Raw genomic sequence first — 22,801 nt, 5'->3', positions numbered from 1 at the left:
CTACTCCGCAAAGGTCAGCGAGGCTGGTTAGTACGGCACATTCTCTGTCCATTCTTCACCACCGCAAATGCCTTGGGAGCAAGTGGAGAGCAGTAGGGCTTGGAGGAGGGATCACAGACCTGGAAGCAAGAAGGCCTAGTTTCTAGTTCTAGCTCTTCCACTTTCTTGCTGTGTGACCTTAGGCACGCCCCTTCAATTCTTTGGGTCTCAGGTTCCTCATACGTAAAATGAGTTAAGATTCTTGCCCGTCCTCTCTCTCAGACTGTGAGCACTTTGTGGGGCAGGTACTGTGCCTGATGTGATTACCTTTTACCATCCTCTGTAACATTTATTGAGCACTTGCTGTGTGCAGAGCACTGGGCTAAGCACTTGGAAGAGTACAAATGAGTCAGAAGGCATGATTCCTGCCCTCAGGGGGTTTACACTCTAGGAGGAGAGACAGGATCTTGAAGTACAGATATGGGGAAATAATGGAATGCATGAGATGTACTCGAGGGCTATGTGGGCTTAGGAGATACAGTTGAAGAATGCAAAGTGGGAAGATTAACAATTCCCTGGGAAAGACCTCCTGGAGATGATGGGATTTCAGAAGAGTTTTGAAGATAGGGAAAGCTGTGATTTGTCTGATATGAAAAGGGAGGGAGTAAGAGTTTGGTGGTGGAAGAGACAAGAAGAAAACTCAGTGAAAAAGTTAGCTTGAGAGTGTGAGTTGGGGTGAAGTGGGAGAAGAGAATGGATAAGTAGGCACACATAAGTAGGCACTTATGGTAGTATGGTAGTAACACACAACAAGCAAATGAAGGCAGTGTAACAATCAAGAGACAGTTGTCGCTCAGGTGGCTGATGGGGTGATATGGTCCTGGATGTGTCACCTGGGCATCTCCTTCTGAACCAGGGTAAGAGGGACCAGAAGGCCCAAGAGTTCATCAGCCCTGCCATGGAAGTCCATTGGTCCACAGTTCCAATGTCTGTGTATGTTAAGTGGTGTATCTATGTGGTGTGGTGTGTATTCATTCATTCATTCATAATTTATTAAGCACTTACTGTGTGCAAAGCACTGTATTAAGTGCTTGGGAAAATGCAATACAGCAATAAAGAGTGATGATCCCTGGCCATAATGAGCTCACAGTCTAGAAGGGGGGGAAACAGACATCAATATAAACAAATAAAATTACAAATACATACATAAGTGCTGTGGGGCAGGGAGGTGGGAAAGAACAAAGGGAGCAAGTCAGGGAGATGCAGAAGGGAGTGGGAGATGAGGAAAGGTGGGGCTTTATCTGGGAGGGCCTCTTGGAGGAGATGTGCCTTCAATAAGGCTTTGAAGGAGGGGAGAGTAACTGTCTGGCGGATTTGAGGATGGAAGAATTTCCAGACCAGAGGTAGGACATGGGCCAGGGGGCCTCAGTCGGACTTGGCCGCAACTCCCCCATCCCCACCATCAACCCATCTAAAAACTCCAAGGCCTCGGGGCATATATTGTGTGGTGCGGTAGGGGAGGTGGGATATGTGTGTTTTTAGGAGCCACCTGCCACCACACTCATTCTACTCTCAAGACTAAGCTGGGACCCCTAATGTTCAGAGTCTAGGCTGGGGTGGCCAGTCATCTTGCTTCCAGCTATGCTGTCCCCCATCCTGTTTCTAGTGGGCTTTTCATTGTTGGCAGTAAGCCTTCCTCCACCATGGCTCCTGCCACTAAGTTACCAGACTTGCACCTGCCGCCAGACTTTACACTGAGTGGAGAGGGGCACGACAGGAAGCAGCAGGGGCAGCGTGTGTTTACAGGTACTCCTGGAGAAATGCTCGAGGACCGCACTAACTTGGCAGAATTTAGGACAATGGTGCCAAGCATTGGGATAGATACAATGAGATCAGAACAGGCACAGTCTCTACCTGATATGGAGCTCACGGTCTAAGCAGGAGGGAGACCAGGTGGTTCATCCCAGTTTTACAGAAGAGGAAACAGAGGAACAGAGCAGTCATGTGGCTTGCCCAAGTTCACAAAGCAAGCTGGGATTAGAAGCCAGGTCTCCTGACTGCCATTGCTGTTGGCTTTCCAACAGATGACACTGTCCCAACTGTACACTCTAAGGGACTAGGTAACTTTATACCAGTCACATAACCTCTTTGGGCCTCTTTCTGCAATCAGGAAAACAGGAAGGGCTGTTTCTAGCCCTTCTGGGGCTATGAAATAAGGGCTCGGGGACTGTCTCTTCATCGCGCAATCCCGCCATTCTCCCCATTTCCTGAGGACAGAACATGGGGAAATGGGCAAAGTTGAAGCTGGAGACACAGAGGTTAGCTATCAGAAAGAACATCTTGACAGTGAGGTTCTCAGACCCCATAGTGGGCCACCTGGGGATGCTTTAAAATCTCCCACTCTGGAAACTTCAGGAGAGATCCCATTTGGTATGACCCGACCTGAAGGTAGGGGAGTGGGTTAAATGACCTCCAAAGACACTTCCAGAAGAATCTGGATAATTAGTCATGATAATTTGAGAACTGCAAAACTGGATCTGGATATTTGGTAACTAGACAGAGAGTTTTCCCTTGGAAAAGCCCTTAAAGCAGGATTGCAAATAAGAACGTATCGGCCCCAAACCACAATTCATTTTATGAGACAGCCTCTCCATCTCTGCAGGGGAATACAGGGAATGAATCAGCTTTTGAGACTACTTGATCTTGTTATTCAACCCTGCATGGCAGCCTCAGCAGCACCGGGGTTTGATTAGAAGTACAAACCAGGGCAAATATCAAACAAGACCTCAGCCTTGATATAATGTAGACGCAAGATGTTTTTTCACTATCCAGGGAGCCAAGTTAAAAGATGTGAGGAGGAGCTGTGGGGAAGGCGGCAATATGGTGGGAGAGGGGGTAGGGGTAAGCTGGCATGAGGAGGCTCAGGGGGAGAGGAGGCAGGAGGGTTCAGCCAATCCCTGGTCTCTCTTCCACTGTATCATCCTCAATGGTATTTATTGAGTGCTACTATGAACAAAGCACTGTACTAAACATTTGCACTATACTAAGCACTTGCACTAGGCATTAGATGGACGCTATGTTCACATCCTCCTTCCTGCCAGAAACTCCCTCCCACTTCACTTCTGACAGACCACCACTCTCCCCATCATAAATCTCTTCTAAAAACAGCCTTCTCTAACATCTCCCCTCCCCACTCTACTCTCCTTCCTTCTGCATTATTTATACACTTGGGGCAATACTCACTCAGAACTTTAATATTCACCCCATTCCACCTCCTGTCGCCATCCATACACTTTCCATATATGCTTTCCCTACCTGTAATTTATTTTAATGTCTGTCTCCCCTGCTAGATTGTAAGTTATTCGAGGGAGGGAATCATGTCTACTTATTCTGTGGTCCTCTCCCAAATACTCTGTATAGTGCTCAGCATAGAGTAAGTGCTCAATAAATATCACTGATTAATTGATTGACTGGAAACACTCAACTCACACACAAGGGTCTCTGACAATGAACATGAGGCAGACCATGCTGCCTCAGCGGAGCAAAAACTACATCTCTGCCTTATTCTGGACTTCCTTGGCTTCACACTATGCAATGCTTCCTGGGTTCTCACTAGGGTCAGTTCTCCAGAGACATTGGCTGGGGATGCTTGGGATGCAGATAATAATAATAATGGTGTTTGTTAAGTGATTATGTGCTAAGCACTGTACTAAGCACCAGGGTAGACACAAGTAAATCAGGTTGGGGACAGGCACTGTCCCGCTTGGGGCTCACAATCTAGAGGAGGAGAATGGGCATTCCATCCCTTACTTCACTCTGCTGCCCGGATTATCTTTTACAGAAAAGTTCAGGGCATGTCATACCCCTTCTCAAAAATCTCCAGTGGTTGTCTATCAACCTCTGTAGCAAACAAACTCTCCTATCACTTCAAAGCTCTCCATCACCTTGACCCTTCTTACCTCACCTCCCTTCTCTCCTTCTACATACCAACCAGCACACTCCACTCCTCGGATCATAACCTTCTCACTGTGCCTTTATCTCACCTGTCCCGCTGTCAACTCCTGGCCCTTGTCTTACCACTGGCCTGGAATGCTCTCCATCCTCAAATCCTCCAAACAATCACTCTTACCCACTTCAAAACCCTTCAAAACCCTACTGAAGGCACACCTCCTCCAAGAGGCCTTCCCAGACTAAGCCCCTTGTATCCTCAGTTCCCCTTCCACATTATCTTGACTCATTCCCTTTGCTCTTTCCCCCTCTCCCTACCAGATGGCACTTATGTATATATGAATATATCTATAATTCTACTTATTTATATTGATGCCTGTTTACTTGTTTTGATATCTGTCTCCCCACCTCTAGACTAAGCCAGGTGTGATCAGGGATTGTGTCTCTATTGCTGAATTGTATTTTCCAAGCGCTTGGTACAGTGTTCTGCACACAGTAAGTGCTCAATAAATATGACTGAATGAATGAATCCCTGTTTCACAGATGAGGAAACTGAGGCACAGAGACTTAAGTGACTTGTCCAAGATATACAGCAGGCAAATGGTGGAGTCAGGATTAGAACCCAGGTCTCTCAACTCCCAGGTCTACGTTCTTCCCACTAGGCCACATTGCTTATCTTGATGTAAGTGAATCAAATTTGCATGCACATGTGATCCCACTCTTCCCAATGTCAGGGTTAGCCCATCTATTTCTGGGAGCCTAGGACTTTGAAGACAAGGGAGTACTGTTGCTTGACTAGAATTTCACTTTAATAGAATGCTTGCTATAAAGCTGTTCAATTACTGCATAGCTTAGTCTAGTCCTGCTGCTGAGAAGTCAATTCCATAGGTACAGATTTATTGTTTTTGTTGATGTCAAGAAAGTGGGGGAATAAGACACAGTAAGCATTCTGCTAATAGAACTTGAAGCTCCAAAAAAAGCCCTCCACACACTGAAGGCGGGCTCTGGAAAGCCGAAAGACAGCTGGGAAAAGCGAAGCCCAGCCTCACTGCAGCTTCCCAGGGAAATCTCTGCCTGGCACCGCCCAACCTTGGCGGCACAGGACTGACGACAGAACTCTGCGGCAGGAGGATGTTTTGCATTTGGGTGTGGGGCAGTTGGCCTCAGGAAAAAAGTCATGAGGCTGCTGCGAGAAGGCCTGCCATCTCAGTGAAAATGACCAGAGAGCCCTGGCTGGAAGGGCAGGAGGAAATCAGATGTTACTTGGGCTTCCCCAAGTGGTAATATAAAGTAAATCCTTTGTCTTCAAAGGGACTTTGAGAGGTCATCTCAGTCATCCCATACCTCCTTCTTGCTAGCTCCCCACCTCCCTCCCCCCACAAGTCTGTTCTCCTGAGAAGGACATTCTCCAGATTTGGTAACCTTCCATAGTCCAGGGCCAAACACCCCAGTCTCACAAGCCCACAGCCTTGGTATCAACCTTGACTCCGCTCTCTCATTCACCCCACACATCCAATCCGTCACCAAAACCCGCAGGTCTCACCTCCACAACATCACCTAGATCTGCCCTTTCCTCTCCATCCAAACTGCTACCTTGCTGGTTCAATCTCTCATCCTATCCGACTGGATTACTGCATCACCTCCTTTCTGATCTCCCAACCTCCTGTCTCTCCCCTCTTCAGTGTATACTTCACTCTGCCACCTGGATTATCTTTATACAGCAACGCTCAGAGCATGTCACTCCCCTTCTCAGAAATTTCCAGTAGTTGCCTATCAAACCTTCGAATCAAGCAAAAACTCCTCACTCTCAGCTTCAGGGCTCTCCATCACCTCGACCCCTCCTACCTAACCTCCCTTCTCTCTTTCTACAGCCCAGCCCGCACACTCCGCTCCTGGGGACTGGCTTGCTCTATCTTGTCTCCTCTCTGTCAGATGGGGGCTGCTCCTCGCCCCTACTGGGTTGTTTAGCTGAGCAAGGGATGTAGGAATTGGGAGCAGGGATAGGGAAGAGTCACAAGGCTGGAAAAGAAACCCTTATGAAAGAAGGCTGAAAGGAACCATGATTACTTGATTCAGTGGAAAAGACTGCAGTGTGACTGAATGCACAGGATTGGTTTTCCCAACAATCCCGGGGACAGAACAGAAAAAACACGGATAGAAGTTGCAGCCTAACATTACAAAATCAGGAAAACTTCCTGACATAATAATAATAATTATGGTACTTGTTAATGGCTAAGCGCTGGGGTAGATAGACAATAATCAGGTTGGACACAGTCCCTGCCCCATATGGGACCCACAGTCTTAGTAAGAGAGAGTAGGATTTAATCCCCATTTCACAGATGAAGAAACTGAGACACTCAGAAGTTGAATGACTTGCCCAAGGTCACACTGCAGACAGATGGCGGAGCCAGGATTAGAACCCAGGCCCTCTAACTCCCAGGTCTGTGTTCTTTCCACTCGGCCCTGCTGCTTCCCACTGAGGGGGTGTGGTCCTGGACTATGATAAATTACAAAAACTGGAGAATGTCCTTCTCAGGAGAACAGACTTGGGGGTGGGGGAGAGGAGCTAGCAAGAAGGAGGTAGGGGATGACTGAGATGACCTCTCAAAGACCCTTTGAAGACAAAGGATTTACTTTATATTACCACTTGGGGAAGCCCAAGTAACATTTAATTTCCTCCTGCTCCCTCAATTAGTCTGTTCTACAAGAGCAAGGGGGTAAGGGTCTAGGCAACAGAACCACTGTGATCTAATTAAAAGAGTACAGACCCAGGGACCCAGTACAGACCTGGGTTCTAACCCCACTTCAATCATTTACCTGCCGCGTGACCTTGGTTGAGACATTTAACTCCTCCTCACCCTAACTGAAACATAGCTGTCTCCAGATGACATGGTCTTTTCTGCTGCTCTCTCCAGTGGAGGCCTCTTCTTCTCCCACTCCCCCAGACTCACTTCGGTGTCGGTTTCCTTCTCGCTCCCCAATGTCGCTTTCGCACTATCCCCCTCCCCTTTTCCTTTCCTTCCCCTCCTTTGAAGCCCACATTATTCACCTCTAGCACCCCCTCCAGATTACAGTAGCCGTCATCTACCGCCCCACCCCCGGCCCCACCTCCAACTTCTTTAACGATTTTGACCGCTTTCTCACCTTCCTTCTCTCCTTTTCCATGCCCAGTCTGATCCTCGGAGACTTCAACATCCACATGGATGTCCCTGATGACTCCTCTGCCGCCCGCCTTCTACCTCTCCTTGACACTGCCAAACTCCTGCTCCACCCCACCTCGCCCACTCACCAACTTGGTCACACCCTCGACCTCATCTCCTACTGCTGCACTATCTCCATCCTCACCAACTCTGAAATCCCTCTCTCTGATCATAACCTTCTCACCTGCCTCCTCACTCACACTCCTCTCCCCTGTAAATCTATGTTACTATCTCACTGAGACCTGCTCTCAACTCTACCCTCTCTACTCAGCTCAACTCCCTCGCTCCCCTTTCCCTTCACCGCTCTCGTACCACTAACCTACAGCCCTGGATCACTGCCACTGTCTGCCTCCTTTGCTCTTATGCTTGAGCTGCTGAATGCCGCTGGCAAAAATCTAAACACCAAGCCAACCTTGTTCAGTTCAAGTTTATCCTTTCCTGCCTTAACTCTGCCCTATCCTCTGCCAGACAAAACTATTTCTCCTCCCTTATTGACACCCATTTCCATCATCCCCGTCAGCCCTTCCGTACATTTAACTCCCTTCTCAGGCCCCCTGTTCCTCCCCCTCCTCCTTACCTCACCCCCAATGATCTGGCCTCCTACCTCATTAGTAAAATTACCTCCATCAGGTCTGAGCTCCCCAAAGTCACTCCTCCCCCTCCTCCAGCCCCCCTGCTCTCCAACCCTCTCTGCTACTCTCCCATCCTTCCCAGCAGTATCCTCAGATGAGATCTCCTCCCTCCTCTCAAGCGCTACTCCATCCACCTGTGCTTCTGACCCCATTCCCTCTCATCTTATGAAATCTCTCACCCCTTCCCTCCTCCCCTCCTTAACCTCCATCTTCAACTGCACACTCTCCACTGGTTCCTTCCCCTCTGCCTTCAAATATGCCCACATCTCCTCCATCCTAAAAAAACCCTCTCTTGACCCCACCTCCCCTTCTAGTTATTGCCCTATCTCCCTCCTACCCTTCCTTTCCAAACTCCTTGAACGAGTCGTCTACACCCGCTGCCTCAAATTCCTCAACGCCAACTCTCTCCTCGACCCCCTCCAATCTGGCTTCTGTCCCCTACATTCCACAGAAACTGCCCTCTCAAAGGTCACCAATGACCTCCTTCGTGCCAAATTCAACAGCTCCTACTCTATCCTAATCCTCCTCGACCTCATCTGCCTTTGACACTGTGGACCACCCCCTTCTCCTCAACACGCTATCCAACTTTGGTTCACAGACTCCGTCCTCTCCTGGTTCTCCTCTTATCTTTCCGGCTGTTCATTCTCAGTCTCTTTTGCGGGCTCCTCCTCCCCCTCCCACCCCCTTACTGTAGGGGTTCCTCAAGGGTCAGTTCTTGGTCCACTTCTGTTCTCTATCTACACTCACTCCCTTGGTGAACTCATTCATTCCCATGGCTTCAACTATCATCTCTACGCTGATGACACCCAAATCTACATCTCTGCCCCTGCTCTCTCTTCTTCCCTTCAGGCTCGGGTCTCCTCCTGCCTTTAGAACATCTCCATCTGGATGTCTGCCTGCCATCTACAACTCAATATGTCCAAGACTAAACTCCTTATCTTCCCTCCCAAACCCTGCCCTCTCCCTGACTTTCCCATCACTGTAGAAGGCACTACCATCCTTCCCGTCTCACAAGCCTGCAAACTTGGTGTCATCCTCGACTCTGCTCTCTCGTTCACCCCTCACATCCAATCCGTCACCAAAACCTGCCTGTCTCACTTCTGCAACATCGCCAAGATCCGCCCTTTCCTCTCCATCCAAACCGCTACCCTGCTGGTTCAATCTCTCATCCTATCCCGACTGGATTACTGCATCAGCCTCCTCTCTGATCTCCCATCCTCCTGTCTCTCCCCACTTCAATCTATACCTCACGCTGCTGCCTGGATCATTTTTGTGCAGAAACGCTCTGGGCATGTTACTCCCCTCCTCAAAAATCTCCAGTGGCTACCAGTCAAGCTACGCATCAAGCAAAAACTCCTCACTCTCAGCTTCAAGGCTCATCACCTCGCCTCCTCCTACCTCACCTCCCTTCTCTCCTTCTACAGCCCAGCCCGCACCCTCCGCTCCTCTGCCACTAACCTCCTCACTGTGCCTCGTTCTTGCCTGTCCCGCCATTGACCGCCAGCCCACGTCCTCCCCCTGGCCTGGAATGCCCTCTCTCTGCACATCTGCCAAGCTAGCTCTCCTGCTCCCTTCAAAGCCCTACTGAGAGCTCACCTCCTCCAGAAGGCCTTCCCAGACTGAGCACCCTTTTTCCTCTCCTCCTCCCCATCCCCCCACTTCCTTCCCCTCCCCACAGCACCTGTATATATGTTTGTACAGATTTATTACTCTATTTATTTTACTTGTACATATTTACTATTCTATTTATGTTGTCAATGATGTGCTTTACTTCTATTGATAGCTTTACTTCTATTCATTCTGATGACTTGACACCTGACCATATGTGTTGTTTTATTGTCTGTCTCCCCCTCCTAGACTGTGAGCCCGTTGGTGGGTAGGGACCGTCTCTATAAGTTGCCAACCTGTACTTCCCAAGCGCTTAGTACATTGCTCTGCACACAGTAAGCGCTCAATAAATATGACTGAATGAATGAATTTAACTTCTCTGTACCTCAGTTCTGTCTGTAAAATTCTCCAATTCTCTCCTTGACTCCCTGCAATCTCGCTTATTCGCTTACCATTCCATGAAAACTGCCCTCTCTAAGGTCACCAACAACCTCCTTCGATCCAAATTTAATGGCCTCTTCTGCTCAATCCTAATCCTCTCTGCTGCTTTTGACACTGTGGATCAGCCCCTCTCCTGGAAATCCCATCTAACCTTGGCTTCACTAACACTGCCCTCTCCTGGATCTCCTCCTCTCTCCCTGCTTCTTTTCAGTTTTTTTTCACCAGCTCCTCTTCTGCCTCCTACCCCCTAACTGTGGAAGTCCATCATGGATCAGTTCTGGGGCTTCTATTCTCCACTTACACCCACTCCCTTGGAGAGCTCATTTACTTCCATGGCTTCAACTACCATCTGTATGCAGATGATTCTCAAATATACATCTCCAGCCCTAATCTCTCTCCTTCTCTGCAGTCTCCCATTTCCTCCTGCCTTCAGGACATCTCTACTTGGATGTCCTACTGACGCCTCAAATTTAACATTCCCAAAACAGACTTCCCACCCAACTTCCCACCCAAACCCTGTCTCCTGCTGACTTTCTCATCATGGTAGATAGCACCACTTTTCTCCCTGTCTCACAAGTCCATAACTTTAGCATTTACCTTCATTCATCTCTCACTCAGTCAACAAATTCAGTCTGTCACTAAATCCTCTTGGTTCTGTCTTTACAATTCTGTCTTTAGAATTTGACTCTTTCTCTCCATCCAAAATGTTGCTTTGCTTATCCAAGGACTTATCATTTCGCCCCTTGACTTCTGCATCAGTCTCTTCATATCTCTCCGGTCGTTCATTCTCAGTCTTTTTTGCAGGCTCCTCCTCCCCCTCCCACCCCTTTACTGTAGGGGTTCCTCAAGGTTCAGTTCTTGGTCCCCTTCTGTTCTTGATCTACACTCACACCCTTGGTGACCTCATTCGCTCCCACGGCTTCAACTATCATCTCCATGCTGATGACACCCAAATCTACATCTCTGCCCCTGCTCTCTCCCCCTCCCTCCAGGCTCGCATCTCCTCCTGCCTTCAGGACATCTCCATCTGGATGTCTGCCCGCCACCTAAAACTCAACATGTCCAAGACTGAACTCCTTGTCTTCCCTCCCAAACCCTGCCCTCTCCCTGACTTTCCCATCACTGTTGACAGCACTACCATCCTTCCCGTCTCACAAACCCGCAACCTTGGTGTCATCCTCGACTCCGCTCTCTCGTTCACCCCTCACATCCAAGCTGTCACCAAAACCGGCCAGTCTCACCTCCGCAAGATTGCCAAGATCCTCCCTTTCCTCTCCATCCAAACCGCTACCCTGCTCATTCAAACTCTCATCCTATCCCATCTGGACTACTGTATCAGCCTCCTCTCCGATCTCCCAACCTCCTGTCTCTCCCCACTTCAATCCATACTTCACTCTGCTGCCCAGATTGTCTTTGTACAGAAATGCTCTGGGCATGTTACTCCCCTCCTCAAAAATCTCAAGTGGCTACAAATCAACCTACGCATCAGGCAAAAACTCCTCACCCTTGGCTTCAAGGCTCTCCATCACCTCGCCCCCTCCTACCTCACCTCCCTTCTCTCCTTCTACAGCCCAGCCCACACCCTCCGCTCCTCTGCTGCTAATCTCCTCACCGTGCCTCGTTCTCACCTGTCCCGCCATCGACCCCCAGCCCACGTCATCCCCCTGGCCTGGAATGCCCTCCCTCCGCACATCCGCCAAGCTAGCTCTCTTCCTCCCTTCAAGGCCCTACTGAAAGCTCACCTCCTCCAGGAGGCCTTCCCGGACTGAGCCCCCTCCTTCCTCTCCCTCTCCATCCCCCTGCCTTATCTCCTTCCCTTCCCCACAGCACCTGTATATATGTATATATGTTTGTATGCATTTATTACTCTATTTATTTATTTTACTTGTACATATTCTATTCATTTAATTTTGTTAATATGTTTTGTTCTCTGTCTCCCCCTTCTAGACTGTGAGCCCACTGATGGGTAGGGCCTGTCTCCATATGTTGCCAACTTGTACTTCCCAAGTGCTTAGTACAGTGCTCTGCACAAAGTAAACGCTCAATAAATATGATTGAATGAATGAATGAATGAATCTCCTGCTTCTCCTTTCTCCAGCTCATACTTCATGCTGCTACCTGAATTATTTTTTTTAATCATCAGTCCACATCTCTTATTTTCTAAAAACTTCTAATGCATCAGATGCAGCTTTAAAGCATGCAATCAGCTCTCCCTGTCTCACCTTACCTCAGTGATCCCCTACTACAATACAACCAGCACATTTTGCTCCTTTAATGCCAACTTATTCACTGTACCTCAGTCTTATCTGTTTCACCAGTGATCCATGACCTGTCAGTCAGTCAATCATATTTATTGAGCATTTAGTGTGTGCAGAGCACTGTACTATGCACTTGGGAGAATACAAATAATAATAATAATAATAATGGCATTTATGAAGCGCTTACTATGTGCAAAGCACTGTTCTAAGCGCTGGGGAGGTTACTAGGTGATCAGGTTGTCCCACACAGGGCTCACAGTCTTAATCCCCATTTTACAGATGAGGGAACTGAGGCCCAGAGAAGTGAAGTGACTTGCCCAAAGTCACACAGCTGACAATTGGTGGAGCCAGGATTTGAACCCATGACCTCTGACTCCAAAGCCCGTGCTCTTTCCACTGAACCACACTGCTTCTCTGGCAATATAACAATATAACAGACACATTCCCTGCCCACAGCGAGCTCCAGTCTAGAACGGAAGACAGACATTAACATAAATAAAATTTCAGATATGTACATCAGTGCTGTGGGGCTGGAAGAGGGGGATGAATACAGGGAACAAGTCAGGGCAACACAGAAAGGAGTGGGAGAAGAGGAAAGGGAGGCTTAGTCAGGGAAAGCCTTTTGGAGGAGACTTTGAAGGGGGGGAGAGTAATTGTCAGATTTGAGGAGGGACAGACAGGCCAGAGGCAGGATGTGGGCGAGAGGTCAGAGGTGAGATAGATGAGATGGAGGTACAGTGAGTAGCAAAGTAAGCGGGCTGGGTTATAGTAGTTGAGTAGTGAGGTGAGGTAGGAGGGGGCAAGGTCATTGAGTGCTTTAAAGTCGATGGTAAGGTGTTTTTGTTTGACATGGAGGGGGATGGGCAAACACTAGAAGTTCCTGAGGAGTGGGGAAACATGGACTGAATGTTATTTTGAAAAAGGCCTGGAATTCCCTCCAAAGCCCTGTTCAAATCATACCTCCACTAGCAGGCCTTTCTTTGACTAAGCCTTCACTTTCCCTATTCATCCTTCCTTCTGCTTTGCTTATGCACTTGAGTCTGTTCCCCTTAAGAACTTTGATTTTCATCCCATGCTTACAGCACTCATGTACTTGATTTTAATGTCTGTATCCCCTTCTATACCATAAACTCCTTATGAGCAGGGATCGTGTCTATCAGCTCTATTGTATTGTACTATCCCAGGTCCTTAGTACAGTGCTCTGTACACAGTAGCTGCTCAAGAAAATACCACTGATTGATTAAAATGGAGATTAAATACCCATTTTCTCTTCCCGTTAGATTGTGAGCTTCAGGTGGGATGCGGACTGTGACTGACTTGATTGTATAGTAGCTACCCAAGAACTTTGCACAGTACATTTAAAAAAATATATGGTTCTTGTTAAACACTTACAATGTGCTGTACTAAGTGTACACTGCACTAAGTGCGGGGGTAGATATAAACAAATCAGGGTGGACAGAGTCCATGTCCCAAGTGATGCTCAAATCAATCAATCAATCAATCAATCGTATTTATTGAGTGCTTACTGTGTGCAGAGCACTGTACTAAGCGCTTGGGAAGTACAAGTTGGCAACATATAGAGACAGTCCCTACCCAACAGTGGGCTAACAGTCTAGAAGGGGGAGACAGAGAACAAAACCAAACATATTAACAAAATAAAATAAACAGAATAGATATGTACAAGTAAAATAAATAAATAGAGTAATAAATATGTACAAACATATATACATATATACAGGTGCTGTGGGGAAGGGAAGGAGGTAAGAAGGTGGGGATGGAGAGGGGGATGAGGGGGAGAGGAAGGAGGGGGTTCAGTCTGGGAAGGCCTCCTGGAGGAGGTGAGCTCTCAGTAGGGCCTCGACGGGAGGAAGAGAGCTAGCTTGGCGGATGTGGGGAGGGAGGGCATTCCAGGCCAGGGGGATGACGTGGGCTGGGGGTCGACGGCGGGACAGACGAGAACGAGGCACAGTGAGGAGATTAGCGGCAGAGGAGCGGAGGGTGCGGGCTGGGCTGTAGAAGGAGAGAGGGGAGGTGAGGTAGGAGAGGGCGAGGTGATGGAGAGCCTTGAAGCCAAGGGTGAGGAGTTTCTGCCTGATGCGCAGATTGATTGGCAGCCACTGGAGATTTTTGATATATATATATGTATATATATATATACATATATATATCATTATATTAATTTCATTCCAGCAATGTAAAAGTCAGAACATTTGAGATCATCTCTGCTTACTGGGTTTAGAGGGTAAAAGAAATCTTTCAAACCAAGAGAAAGTTGCCAACATTTTTTTTTAGATAAAGAATTTTAAGTAGTATTATATTTACAATAGACAATGGGACCTAAGCAAAAGAAGGCCTAAATTCTAATTAAAGCATTAATCCACATTTTGCAGATGAGGCAACTGAGACACAGAAAAGTTAAGTTACTTGCCCAAGTCACACAGCAGAAAAGTGGCAGAGCCAGGATGAGAATCGAGATCCTTCTGACTTCCAGGCCCACGCTCTATACACTAGGCCATGCTGCTTCTCAGTGCTTGTCACAAAGAAAGTGCTTAACATATACAATTATTATTATTATTATTATTATTATTATTATTATGTTTAAAGGCACCCAACACCAACCTCAAACTCACCCAGCCTCATGGGATCTGAGCTCACTTTCCTGAAAGAGACCATAGTCCAGCCTTCTGATCAATGGCAAAGGGATCAATTACCATGGCAAATGCTCAGGCATTTGACTGGTGGCTTATAGAGCAGAGCTGGGGAAGGAGATACACCTTTGCTCTGTCCCTAAACCCACTGGCAGTGCTAGTCCAGAGGACCTTAACAACCCCCAGGAGCATTTCCACTGGAAGCTCCACTTTTGTTTTGGCATACCCTGGGGTGACAAAGTCTACCCTACATTTTCAGAGTAATTTGCACGCAGGGCTGTGGCCTTCTGAGCCAGGGATATTCACGTACATCTTGAAAAGCAGCAGCCTTGCCCTGCAGCTGCAATCTACTTTAGACTGAGTCTTCACAAGTTCTTCTCTCATGCCAATCACAATAGAAACCCATCTGCTCACTCACCATGCATAGCACTCACACCACAAACCTGTGTAACCAATATGACCAAGCTTTCCAGATTTGTTCAAATAAGTCTTCCCTTGTTTACAGTCAGGACTCTTAAAAAATAGAAGAATCCTCAGCTGCTTCAGTCTTGGGCCACTCAAGCATGGCCTAGTGGAAAAAGCATGGGCTGGAAGTCAGAAGGCCTGGGTTCTAATCTCTGCTCTACCACCTGCCTGCTGTGTGACCTTGAACATGTCATTTAACTGCTCTATGTCTCAGTTTCTTCATCTGTAAAATGGGGATTCAATGCCTGTTCATTCATTCAATTCAATCGTATTTATTGAGCGCTTACTGTGTGCAGAGCACTGTACTAAGTGCTAGGGAAGTACAAGGTGGCAACATATAGAGACGGTCCCTACCAACAGCGGACTCTCTCCTCCTTAGACTATGAGCCCCATGTGGGACGAGGACCACGTCCAACCTGATAATCTTGTACCTACACATAGTCAGTGCTTAGCACATACCAGAAGTCTTATTATTTACAATCCCTTCACTCCAAACCATCCCAGGTTCCTGACATCTCTCACATGCCTATTTAATGTTTTCACATTTGCCCAAATTTCGCTGTCTCTCAACAACATATATTGTGATCCTGATATACTGTGATAATCACACTCAATTGTGTTAATAATGGTTTTTGTTAAGCGCTTACTATGTGCCAAGTGCTGAGGTAGATATAAGATAATCAGGTTGTCTAATGGGGGGGCTCACAGTTTTAATCTCCATTTTACAGATAACTGAAGCATAGAGAAGTTAAGGGGCTTGCTCAAGGTCACACGGCAGACAAGTAGCAGAGCCGGGATTAGAACCCATGACCTCTGACTCCCAAGCCCATACTCTTTCCACTATCCCCAGTCAATTGATATTTTTACAAAAGCCATAATATTTTGGTTTAAAAATATTTTATTCAGTTTTTCCTTAGCAAAACCAAGGAAGTTTCAATATAACAAACTCTGAGAATTACAAGCACAATTATATTGCCCCCGAGGTTCATTAAAAAGAGTTTTCTATCTCAATAGTTCACTAACCCTTTACCAACAACCCGACTTTATCTGCTCACCATTCTTCTACGTTTTATGAATTCAGCAGATCAAGGGACTCCATCCTTGTTTAGAGGAGTAGGCCATCCTCCTAAACATTCCCATACAGAAAAACCCTCTGTTGGTCATGTAATACATTCCCCTGCCAACGGACTTTGCTTCACCTAGACTAGGCTGCTAAGTGTCTATCCTCTTCTCAAAGAAGTGCTACTGCCAAGAAGCTTTCCCTCATATTTAATCTAAGACCAATGTGTGCCATTTCAGCTCACTTCTACTTTTCCTATGGATTCCATCATCCATTCCTTCCCAAACTCAAGAGAATAGAGAAAAGCATCAGTCCTAGAGCAAAACCAAACTCACGTCTCTCTCCTTCATACCATCTCTCTTCCACTCTTTAGAAACAATTTTTTCTCTCTCTCTCTCTCTCTCTCTCTCTCTCTCTCTCTCTCTCTCTCTCTCTCTCTCTCTCTCTCTCTCTCTCTCTCTCTCCCTCCCTCCCTCCCACCACCCACCCCACCCACTCCAGGCCCTTTAGAAATCAGCATTGTCTCAGCATTTGCATCTTGGAAACTGAAACCCTCAGAGGTCAACCCAGCTGTGTGCATCATTCCCTAGGATCACTCAGCCCGGGATATTTACATTACTTCTTCCCTTCCCTCCAACCACCTCCTCCTTCTCCTCCTTCACCTGCCCCTGACTCCTCCCCTCCCCTCCTCTCCCCCCATCTCTCTTTTTCTCTGGGCTAGGAATCATCAGGGGTCCCCCATACTGTCAAGGGAGGAAACGGGTTACTTCAGTGAGAGGTGAATGGAGGCAGTCACCCCCCTGCTTGGTGGCCTCCAATTCTCCGTGGAACAAAGCTGGGCACCTGGACTTTGGCTCCAGGCTCTGAGCATGCCCAGGAGCTGCTAATGGTCACTGGCGGCCTTTGAGGATACTGGACCAAGGACCCTAGTGACGCTGCAGAAGGACATCACCTGCAAACCTTACAGAAGCCCACCCAACCTCACTTGAACCTATGGCATTTCTCCGGTAGTTCCCTCTCCTGTCACTCCAGATCTTCCTTGTCTGCCTGCCAGGTCCCACTGAGCTTGGATACTGTCGCTGCTCCATGGGGACAGCAGAACCGGGAGGGAAGCGGCCAGGTGCTTAAGGTAATCATTCTGGACTAGGGCGGCAGTGTTCTGCTGGGTGGACTGGCTGGAAACCAGACTGTCCACTCTCAGTCTGGAGAGACGGTCCCCCTACGGTCCCCACACACTCAATCGTCCATGTTGGCCAGCACAGCAGGCTCAGGCTGCAGGGTGTTACGTGGCAGCTCCTCTCACAAAAAGGACCAGAGCAATGATGCAGGGCAACAGCCTGATCTGTCAGGTCACCTCAATACACTCATTCCCATGGATGGGGATTGGGGGCCCCAGGGAGTTGATCCTTGACTTCAGCTTGCCTTTCATGGCCAGGACCAGGCCTCAGAGCAGTCCACGTCCAGTGATTCCCCAGGCCACTGTCTGCCAGGCTCACAGACCAGGGGTGTCCATCGCTAAGAAACGGGATATTGGGCTTGATCTAGCCCTCCACTAAGAAACTGTGTGGCCTGGTGGAAAGAGCACAGGGCTGGGAGTCGGGAGACCTGGGAACTAAGCTCCATCACTTGCCTGCTATGTGATGAGCAAGTCTATGTTTTGATTTCTTCATGGATAAATAGGGATTAAATGTCTGTTCTCCCTCTGCCTTAGACTGTGAGCCCTGTGAGAGACGGGGTCTGCATCTGACCTGATGATCTGTATCTACCCCAGTGTTTAGTACAGTGCTTGGCTTAAAAAACAAACTCCCTCCTCAGATCCACTAGACAAATTACTCTCCCCCGTTCAAAGCCTTATTGAAGGCACATTTTCTCCAAGAGGCCTTCCCAGACTAAGCCCCACTTTTCCTCATCTCCCACTCCCTTCTGCATCACCCTGAATTGCTCATTTTGCTCTTCCCCTCTCTCCCCACCCCAAAGCACTTAATGTATAGCTCTGTAATTTTACTGATTTATATTGATGTTTGTTTACTTGTATTGATATCTGTCTCCCTGCCCCCCCAAACTGTGAGCTTTTTCTGGGCAGGGACTGTCTCTATTGCCATACTATACTTTCCCAAGCACTTAGTACAATGCTCTGCACAAAGTAAGCACTCAATAAATACGAATGAATGAATGAATGAACAAACACCACCATTATTATTATGCCCTGCCATCCCCCACCATCTGAATTTCAGGTCTCCTCCAGCAGGGGGCAGCAGCTCTGGCACCCCAACTCCCAGGCCACATTAGGGCCTGTGCTAACATGATTTATCTCACCCATCAGAAAGGCCGGTTCCAAAGGGGGCTGGGGGACCAACTTGTCTGCATTGACTGGGCTCCCTGGGCCTGGATTGGGCTCTAGTATTTAAGGTATGTCACTAATAATTCAACAAATCTTGATGAGGATGATGAGGATGACAGAGATGCTGATCATCATCACCCTTCTGAACCTCTACCTCCTCCCTGCTGCCCCAGCAGAAGAAACTCGGAGCTGACTGCATCAGGAAGCATTTCCTTAGAGTTCACCAACTCCATACTCTAGAGGGATACTCTTTCTCCTGCAAAATGCAGTCTGGGCATGGGGGTCCCTGGCCTTCTATCCCAGGCTGCAGAAGCAGAAGGCCCAAGCCTGGGGAGAGGCAGGATATCTCTTGAATGACTAGTGTACCCTCACCACTGCGCTGGGGCTCTAGTCAGGCCTTACTTAGCTCCAGGAAGTGAGCCTGAGAGGCAGTCTCTGGCAAACTAAGTGCAGCATGTCAGAATTATGAAAAAAATTCTCTCTCAGCATCCAAACAATGGAGAGCCCGGAAGCCTGGGATGGCTGGGGACAGTTTCTGGGAACGGCTGGGAGACAAGGCAATGACTCTGTTGTCAGCACCATGGTTGCATATGCGTGTGTGCATGCACACACACACACACACACACACACACACACACACTCTCTCTCTCTCTCTCTCACTCTCACTCACTCACAGAGCCAGGGATAGGCCTGCTCATCAAAGACTGATTTTTTTTTCCCCACTCAATAGTGACTCCTGTCTTATTGGGCAGGTGGAAGGGTCGTCCTATTCGGAAGAAGGGGGATGCTATAGTTGGCGTCTGGAGGTCCATTCCAGTCAGAGGAACTGAAGATCTTCTCAACTGGTTTTACAGGGCCTGACAGTCTATGCTAGGAGCTAAAGGGTTAAATAGTGTCCACAACAAATGCTAGCTACAGGAAGTTCATCCCAAATGAGGTGGAAGACAGGTGGCATGGAGACTTGAACCATATCTGAATTGTTCACTTTGCATGGATCCCAAAGCTAAGTGCACTGCTCAGCTCAGCATACATAGTGTATAAATGCCATTAATCAATCAATCCTGAATCCCATCCCATCTCCCACCCAGCCATGATCCAGGTACAACACATCCTCTCTGGAAAAACTTTCTCATTTGAGACCCTAGATTTCCACTCTAGGAGTTACTCCACAGCCTTGGCCCCATCTACAGAGGTTCTAAGAACCACCCTGCTTCTATACCAGATAGAAAGCAAAATTTCAGATCTAGGTTGGTGAGGGGAGGAAGAGGAGGAGGACAAGGAAAAACAGGACAAGGAGGAGCAAGAGGAGAAAGAGGAGGAGGAGGAGAGCAAGAGTAGAATTTTTTTTAATGGAAAAAAAATTTAAATCCAGACTTCCTTTGCCAACTTTGGGATTAAAGAGAGCAGTCCGAAACCAGCCACCCACCCTCTGCAAACAGAAACGCCACTTAAAGGCTCCCCCTGCCCTAGCACTTCCGAGAGAGAAGGAGCCTCTCAAACAGCAAAGGCCTCCCCTCACCACCACCTTCAATCCAGAGCCCGGAGCACTCCATCCTGGTGTCCCAAGGGCACCTTGGGAACCCAGGGCTTCTCGCACACTTTAAACAGCCTTTGAGTCCACCATTGCCTGTATTTTAAATGGCCTGGAGAAGAATCCCGAGGAGCTGGGGGGGGAACCATAAAAGGCCAGCTGATCCAGGCCCCTCCCGCTGGGCAGTAGGGGAGAGATGTAGGGATGGTGTCTAGGTCCCAGGTTTCTCAGCAGTGCCCCTGGCTGTGATGAGAGAGGGGAGAGGCAGGTGGAGGGGACCTCGGCACTGAGAGCTGAGCACTGAGCCCTGAACACTGAACAAAGGACCACCCAGACCCACCAGCAAACACTTTCCCCGCTCTCGCCCCAAGACAGCAGCCCGACTTGGGCTGCAGCCTATGCCCACCACCCCTCTCTGACCAGATGCTCATGGCCAATACTGCAGTGAAACGTCCTTGCAGGGGATGGGGTGGGGCAATGGGGGAGGGAGAGTATCAAAACCAACTTTGTAGAGTCCAATTCCTCACTACCCCGGCCCTGCTGGATCCATGGGGTTTTGAGCTACTTCTTCCAGCTCCGAGCTATGCCTCTGTGTGAGGAGGGGTGCAAAGGCACAGGGAAGATAAGGGAGAGAGGGGATGGGCAGGTCAGGAACTCCTCTGCTGCTTACCAGGAGAGCTTGAATCCTTTCATCAGTCCAGTTACGATAATCCGATGACCATGTCCTTATCTGTCCCCTTACAGAGCCAGAGGTCCCAGGACATAGTGGACAAGAAGACAGGGTCCCCCAAACTCAGAGTCCCGTGTATCACATCTCATGAGCAGAGACGGTGTGGGGCAGCACGACTCCTTCTTCCGTCCCTGCTCCCTCATTCCTCCTTCCCCAAATGAAAGCTCAGTGTCGTGGCACGGAGATCCAGGACAATACCAGCTCCGGCTCCGGCTCCCCTGGCCGAGAGCTCCAGCCTCTGGCTTGTGTTGCCGACAGAGCCTCTTGAGCATGTGCGACACTGGCAATGCTGCAAAACAAGACCGGATGGCAGCCTGCCCCCTGGCCAGCCAGCCAACCCACCCACCCGTCCTCCCACTGCCCAGTGACTGACCCTTCCACTGTTCGGCAGCGGTGGCAGTCCCAGACAGGGGTGGGAGACAGAGCCTGCTGGAAAGCCACCTCTATTCCCACCAGCAGCGTCAGCTACTGCCTCTCCTTATAATCCCCTAATCAATGCAGTCAGTGCCCAAGCACAGCCAGCCCTGCCAGCCACTTCCGCCCATTTAAAGACACAGTACATGTTTTGTGCTTGAAGAGGATGGAGTGGGAAAGGGGAGGGGAGAAGAGAGGAAGGAGAGGAAGGAGAGGAAGGAGAGGAAGGCGAGGGAGGGAGGGTGGGCGGGGGAGGAGACGGATGGGGAAGGAAGGAGAGGAAGAGCAAAAGAGAAGGAGGGGAGGGAGGAGAAGAGGAGGAGGGAAAGGGATGGTGAGGAAGGGGGAGAAAATGGGGGGGGGGAGAGGGAAGGGGGGAGGAGGAAGAAGAGGAGAAGGGGACAAAGAGATTTGAAGTGGGCCTGCAGTGTTGGGGGCAGAGATAGAATTTGTTGTTCTCATTCAACAACAATGAGGAAACAAGATGGGGTTTGACCCAAACACCCTGGAGGCTGCTTTAAAACGCATGGGGGGGGGGGGGGGGGGGGGGGGGGGCGGGAAGGGCAGCGGTGGAAGAGTATTGCTGACTCCTAGTTTACAAGTTCTCAGCCAGGCAATTTTCTTCTCCTGCAGAGGGAATGCAAGCACCTCTAGAAAGGAACAGAGTGCAGACCAACCAAAGACCTCATCCCTCTGTTTGAGAACATAAAAATTTAAAAGGATCCAAGAGCCATCCTGGAGTGAGCAAATATTTCATCCAGTAAGCCAAGGATTCTCAGTACAACCATGACACCACGATGCTCGGAAGAATTGGGTGATGGCTACTACCCTCTGGGCCACTTGCCCCTCTGGCTAGTGACAGACCATTAAAAATCCCTGTTTTCTCTACTGGCTACTAACTGAGCCTCTAGCAACCCATCATGGACCTCTCTTCCATGAATGTATCCCAGTCCTTCAGCCTATTCCTATTTTTGTCTTACATGATTTCTTGTGGGAACAAATTCCATATGTTAACCACCCACTGGGTAAAGAGGTGTTTCCTTTTGTTTGTTTTTAATCTCCTGCCTTCAAACTTTGATGGGTGCCCCCTCATCTTGGTGATAACATGGAACTTGCTGAACAACAATATTCTGTTTGTCCCTTACCACAGGCTTCATAACTTTGAAAACCTCAATCATGTCTCCTCTTCACTTTATCTGCTCTTAGGGTCAATCCTAAATAGTGGAAGAAGCCCAGGCCTGAGAATCAGAAGACCTGAGTTCTAATCCTCGAACTGCCACTTGCTTGCTGTGTGGTCCTGGACAAGTCATTTTATCTTTTTGTGGCTCAGTTTCTGTCTCTGTAAAATAGGGATTCAGTACCTGGTTTCGCTCCCTCCCACCAGAGTGTGAGCCCAGTGTGGGACAGGACCTGTATCTAACTTGATTATCTTGTATCTACCCCAGCCCTTAGTACAGTACTTGGCACACTGTAAGCACTTAAATACAAAAATTATTGTCATTCTCATTGTTATTATCACTATTATCACTCATTCATTCTGTTCTGC

General features: G+C 48.5%; 1 protein-coding gene across 8 annotated transcripts in view; it reads right to left on the bottom strand.

Moving 5' to 3' along the window:
* GRAMD1B (GRAM domain containing 1B) overlaps positions 1–22,801 on the bottom strand; it is a 194,437-nt gene that overhangs the window by 96,099 nt on the left and 75,537 nt on the right. The window contains exon 1 of one of the 8 annotated variants that reach the window (XM_038753331.1): positions 20,782–21,226. The exons of the other annotated variants lie outside the window; for them this stretch is intronic. Within the exon in view, the coding sequence (XP_038609259.1) occupies positions 20,782–20,804 (23 nt within the window). The 5' untranslated portion in view covers positions 20,805–21,226. Of the gene's footprint in view, positions 1–20,781; positions 21,227–22,801 lie in introns of those variants that run through there. 8 annotated transcript variants of the gene reach the window in all.

This window comes from Tachyglossus aculeatus, chromosome 11 (assembly GCF_015852505.1).
Source record: "Tachyglossus aculeatus isolate mTacAcu1 chromosome 11, mTacAcu1.pri, whole genome shotgun sequence".
Classification (NCBI taxonomy): domain Eukaryota; kingdom Metazoa; phylum Chordata; class Mammalia; order Monotremata; family Tachyglossidae; genus Tachyglossus; species Tachyglossus aculeatus.
This window is presented reverse-complemented; position numbering and strand designations above follow the sequence as displayed.